The sequence below is a fragment of the Oncorhynchus tshawytscha genome, linkage group LG04, assembly GCF_018296145.1.
Source record: "Oncorhynchus tshawytscha isolate Ot180627B linkage group LG04, Otsh_v2.0, whole genome shotgun sequence".
Classification (NCBI taxonomy): Eukaryota; Metazoa; Chordata; class Actinopteri; order Salmoniformes; family Salmonidae; genus Oncorhynchus; species Oncorhynchus tshawytscha.
In genome coordinates this window covers 59833518-59839313 of record NC_056432.1, presented here as the reverse complement: position 1 = coordinate 59839313, position 5796 = coordinate 59833518, and the positions used below count along the sequence as shown (strand labels likewise).

General features: G+C 44.5%; 1 protein-coding gene across 1 annotated transcript; it reads left to right on the top strand.

Moving 5' to 3' along the window:
• Positions 1 to 692: 692 nt before the first annotated feature.
• On the top strand, positions 693 to 5431 carry LOC112249128 (haptoglobin). Its single transcript, XM_024418792.2, has 4 exons — positions 693 to 836; positions 3085 to 3185; positions 4250 to 4518; positions 4693 to 5431. Exons 1-4 carry the CDS (start codon positions 832 to 834, stop codon positions 5266 to 5268), a joined length of 951 nt encoding a protein of 316 aa, XP_024274560.1. The 5' UTR covers positions 693 to 831; the 3' UTR covers positions 5269 to 5431.
• Positions 5432 to 5796: the final 365 nt, after the last annotated feature.

Genomic DNA, 5796 nt, shown 5'->3' with positions numbered 1-5796 from the left:
ACAATAATTGAATATGGTCCATTTCAAACATTTTTATATAACATAAACATACTGTTGACATGTAGGCTATGGTGTAATGGAATGTGTTGCCTTGTGTGGTAGGTTTTCTGGGTTTTGACACTCTTATGTAGGTGTTATAACCAGCCATAAAATAACGCAATACAGTGTTATGACCATATTATAACTGACAAGTTATGTTAGCTGTTATGACATATTATGACATGGTTATGACTGTGTCATAATGTTTTATGACGCTGGATGTCAAGTACAGTGTTACCAAAGTGAGTCGTAAACAGCAAATGTGAGCCAACAACAAACAACAACAACAATTTTTATTGGGGTTTTCCAAATAGCATAATCAAGAAAATGTTTGGGGATTATGATGGTACCACATTTTTTAAATAACACACTCTGATGCGGCATTTATATGCACCTCATTTACTTTCAATAAACCAAATTGACACACAAATTATAGATGTGCTGTGTCCTGTTCTGATTTCATAATTCATACCCTATGAAATGATTTATCCCTCCGATGATCTTCTCTGATTCTAGTTGGCAGTGGCTGAGCTCCAGATGGGGCCAGGGTTAGGGTTTGGACACGATTCCAATAAGGGGTTGGCATGAACAGAGATTTTGCAATCTCTCCGATTTTCGGGAATCAGAACTGAAGCTGTGTCCAGCAAAATTCCCATGGGTGGGCAGACAGACAGTGAGTTCTCTTCTCAGCAGATATAAGGCCTTGGTCCTATAACTTCTCACGGAGTACATTGTCTTTACAGAGGAGACACAGCTCAACATACAAACTGATATACTGATATTTCCATCAAAATGTGGTATGTTATACTTTTCATATTATTTCCTCAACGAAACCCTAGTAGCCTGGCAATTGTTGTCTTGGCAGTACCAATCCAAATTAATCTCTGGAATGTCTTTGGACAAAGGATCTTTGTGAAATGGCAGGGAAACGCAGCTACTTAAATCTTTCAAAAAACATTCAAACTGCTCTATCTAGAGACCTTTTCTAAATATAAGTAAACATGCAAGCCCCGTGAGTGTTTGGGCTCTGTCTGTCAAATCAAATCAAATCAAATTGTATTTGTCACATACACATGGTTAGCAGATGTTAATGCGAGTGTAGCGAAACGCTTGTGCTTCTAGTTCCGACAATGCAGTAATAACCAACAAGTAATCTAGCTAACAATTCCAAAACTACTACCTTATAGACACAAGTGTAAGGGGATAAAGAATATGTACATAAAGATATATGAATGAGTGATGGTACATAGGCAAGATACAGTAGATGGTATCGAGTACAGTATATACATGACAGACCAGCTATATCTACTGTCTCTATTATAATATGACAGACTAGCTAGATCTACTGTCTCTATTATAATATGTCAGACCAGCTAGTTCTAAGATGAGTATGTAAACAAAGTGGCATAGTTAAAGTGGCTAGTGATACATGTATTACATAAAGATGCAGTAGATGACATAGAGTACACATATGAGATTAATAATGTAGGGTATGTAAACATTATATTAGGTAGCATTGTTTAAAGTGGCTAGTGATATATTTTACATTATTTCCCATCAATTCCCATTATTAAAGTGGCTGGAGTTGAGTCAGTGTGTTGGCAGCAGCCACTCAATGTTAGTGGTGGCTGTTTAACAGTCTGATGGCCTTGAGATAGAAGCTGTTTTTCAGTCTCTCGGTCCCAGCTTTGATGCACCTGTACTGACCTCGCCTTCTGGATGATAGCGGGGTGAACAGGCAGTGGCTCGGGTGGTTGTTGTCCTTGATGATCTTTATGGCCTTCCTGTGACATCGGGTGGTGTAGGTGTCCTGGAGGGCAGGTAGTTTGCCCCCGGTGATGCGTTGTGCAGACCTCACTACCCTCTGGAGAGCCTTACGGTTGTGGGCGGAGCAGTTGCCATACCAGGCGGTGATACAGCCCGCCAGGATGCTCTCGATTGTGCATCTGTAGAAGTTTGTGAGTGCTTTTGGTGACAAGCCAAATTTCTTCAGCCTCCTGAGGTTGAAGAGGCGCTGCTGCGCCTTCTTCACGATGCTGTCTGTGTGGGTGGACCAATTCAGTGTGTCTGTGATGTGTACCCCGAGGAACTTAAAACTTACTACCCTCTCCACTACTGTTCCATCGATGTGGATAGGGGGGTGTTCCCTCTGCTGTTTCCTGAAGTCCACAATCATCTCCTTAGTTTTGTTGACGTTGAGTGTGAGGTTATTTTCCTAACACCACACTCCGAGGGCCCTCACCTCCTCCGTGTAGGCCGTCTCGTCGTTGTTGGTAATCAAGCCTACCACTGTTGTGTCGTCTGCAAACTTGATGATTGAGTTGGAGGCGTGCGTGGCCACGCAGTCGTGGGTGAACAGGGAGTACAGGAGAGGGCTCAGAACGCACCCTTGTGGGGCCCCAGTGTTGAGGATCAGCGGGGTGGAGATGTTGTTGCCTACCCTCACCACCTGGGGGCGGCCCGTCAGGAAGTCCAGTACCCAGTTGCACAGGGCGGGGTCGAGACCCAGGGTCTCGAGCTTGATGACGAGCTTGGAGGGTACTATGGTGTTAAATGCCGAGCTGTAGTCGATGAACAGCATTCTCACATAGGTATTCCTCTTGTCCAGATGGGTTAGGGCAGTGTGCAGTGTGGTTGAGATTGCATCGTCTGTGGACCTATTTGGGCGGTAAGCAAATTGGAGTGGGTCTAGGGTGTCAGGTAGGGTGGAGGTGATATGGTCCTTGACTAGTCGCTCAAAGCACTTCATGATGACGGAAGTGAGTACTAGTAGTCGTTTAGCTCAGTTACCTTAGCTTTCTTGGGAACAGGAACCATGGTGGCCCTCTTGAAGCATGTGGGAACAACAGACTGGGATAGGGATTGATTGAATATGTCCGTAAACACACCAGCCAGCTGGTCTGCGCATGCTCTGAGGGCGCGGCTGGGGATGCCGTCTGGGCCTGCAGCCTTGCGAGGGTTAACACGTTTAAATGTTTTCCTCACGTCGGCTGCAGTGAGGCTCTCTGTGTGTGTACTGTACTCATGTGTTCCTTCTGTCCGCAGGTCATCCCTGGCAGTGCTCCTCGCGGCCTCCTGTGTCTGTCTGGCACAGGTCAAAATCAAAACCAAAACCAAATCAATTGATGAGATCTCAGACGATTCAGGTCTGTCTAACTGACACATAACCAACTCCCTGCTTTATGCCAATACGGGCTTACTTCTTCTGATTTAGATTGAAATGTCAACAAAGTGAGAGGGATGAAACGTTTTCAAACAAAAACATGTACATTTCAAGGAGCCATTGACAACTTTTTTTTTATCCCATGTCTATGTTAAGGTGGGTATTAGTGACACCATTGATGCAGAATATCGCCCAAAAATATTGGACATACACATTCCACGTGTGTTTTCGCACGTGCAATTTGTCTATTTCCGAAACATATTATATTTGCTGGCCCATTGTGACTGGTTCGTGTAAGGATATCACTCACATTTCAATTACACTGTCATTCTCATCGGATGTTCTGAAGTCAATCTTCACTATGCCTCCCGTTATGCTACTCTGAGCTGAGCAGACACAAGCTGTTCCTATTCAGCCTGTTGGCCTCTGTAAGAGGAAGAGAATACAGTAGCTGTGGCCAAAATGAGTATGTCACCATCACTTTCAAGTGAAAACCTTAAGTCTCGCGGCTCACAGCTATTATCCCGATTATCTTAAAAATCGATTCAGCAGCAACACACATGAGATGCATGAAAGCCTTGAAAAGTAAAATTCCTCCAAAAATCCACCTCTCATCAAGCGTTTCAGGAAAATGTTTGAGAAGAGAAATGACACTAATTCCATCCTCATCTAGGTTTCTGAGTATTGTGACCTCCAAGGTAATTCTGTGAAAACCAGCCTTGTCTGGCTCAAGTCAGGTCAACACTTATTTTTTCAGATAATAGTAGATGATTAATGAATTTACTGAACTTTTGTCAGGTCAAAGCTAAAAGGTTCCACAAAGCTATTACCAAATGCTGTGTGTATTCAAGTGAATAGTGCTGATTTTAGCAAACTCAAACTAAAACTAAGGCTGGAATTGTATTGAGCCACATTTCATTTTTCTGCAATAATCTTTTACAGTTGTGTTTGAGTTGCACAGCAGTATGTGCTAGGTGGTGCTGAGTTGGGGATGTTTTAACCATATAGAGATTGTATAGAAATAATGTTGTTGTGTTTCTTGCCCAGACCTGCGCTTCAGGCGTATGATTAGGGGCAGCCTGGCCCCTCATGTCCCCTGGCAGGCCATGGTCTACCTGAGTAAAAGCGTCATGAACGGGGGCTTCGCTGGGGGAGCTCTAATCTCTGACCGCTGGGTCCTGACCGCTGGCAGGAACTTGTTTGTCAGGAAGAGTAGACAGGACACCCAGGGGAAAGAACCAATCATCCCCAAGGTGTACTTAGGCATCACGCGACAATCCCAAGCCGATAACTCCAAAGAAGTTGCTGTAGAAAAGGTGAGCTAGTATGCCCATTACCATCTCTTTCAAACAATTCAGTATTTTCAGCAAGCAGAACTGCACTGGGCACTCTCACCTACATCATCATATTCAGTCTTACAGGTAGTTAGAGCACAAATACAGTAGATCATCAAAAAGAGGCCCTATTAATGATTCCCTTCCCCCTTCTAGGTGGTTCTGCACCCAGGCTTCCAGAACGTGTCAGACTGGGACAACGACCTGGCTCTGATTCAGCTGAAGGAGCCATTCACCCTGAGCGAGGCTGTGATGCCCATCCCTCTGCCTGAGAGGGGTGAGGACCTGGCTGAGGCAGCCCAGGAGAAAGGCATCATCACAGGCTGGGGTTGGGGGGTCCTCTTCACCCCCACTGAGTCACTGAAACACCTGGTATTGCCTGTGGCATCGCATAGCTCCTGTAAGGCAGAGTACAACCCTGGTGGCCAAGTGCTGAGCAGCACTCCAACCGTAGATGACAACATGTTCTGTACTGGAGCCAACAAGTACCAGGAGAATGTGTGCTTTGGGGACGCAGGCGGTGCCCTGGCAGTCCAGGACCCCAAAGACGGCAGAGTGTATGCTGCAGGGATCCTGTCCTTCGATAAGACCTGTGCCGTGGAGAAATACGCTGTCTACATGAAGCTCTCTGCCTACATGCCTTGGATCAACAGTGTCCTCAGGGGCGACAGTGAGACATCAGCCAGTCTCCGCTCCAGTGTAATGTCTGAGATGTATTCGAGACAGTTGTAGCCTCCACTCAGCACAGTTTCAGATATGAGAGCCGGGGCTCATAATCTCCATTATGCCTTTGTTTACAAAGTCATTTTCTGACTTGATCTTGTCAAACTCTCTCAAGTTATGACTTTCATTGAGTGTGTCTTCCGATTTTCAATAAATTCATCTCTCCTAAGAAGTTTGGTTTCCGATGTTTCACCTTATAACTTTTATTCACATTTTCTTCAACTCATATTAGAATGCTGGGAAACATGTTTTAGATAATCTCTACAAGCTGTAAGATGAGAGCATGTTAGAGCCATTAAAACAAGTAGCCTAAAGCCAGGACATGAGACAATTTAAAAGTTAATTGTCACGGTTTTCTTCATGTGAAAGAGAGTCAGACCAAAATGCGGCGTGGCTATTACGATCCATGTTAAATGAAACAAAGTAAACACGAATCAAATACAAAAACGTAACACGAAAACCGAAACAGCCTAATACTGATGCAAAGTAACACAGAGACAGGAACAAGGACAATCACCCACAAAACCCAACACCAAA

What these genes read in the sequence shown, in the direction of transcription:
- LOC112249128 (XM_024418792.2), top strand. An exon ending in TGAGATCTCAGACGATTCAG is followed by an intron (nt 3,186 to 4,249) that starts GTCTGTCTAACT and finishes TTTCTTGCCCAG; the next exon opens with ACCTGCGCTTCAGGCGTATG. An exon ending in AAGAAGTTGCTGTAGAAAAG is followed by an intron (nt 4,519 to 4,692) that starts GTGAGCTAGTAT and finishes TCCCCCTTCTAG; the next exon opens with GTGGTTCTGCACCCAGGCTT.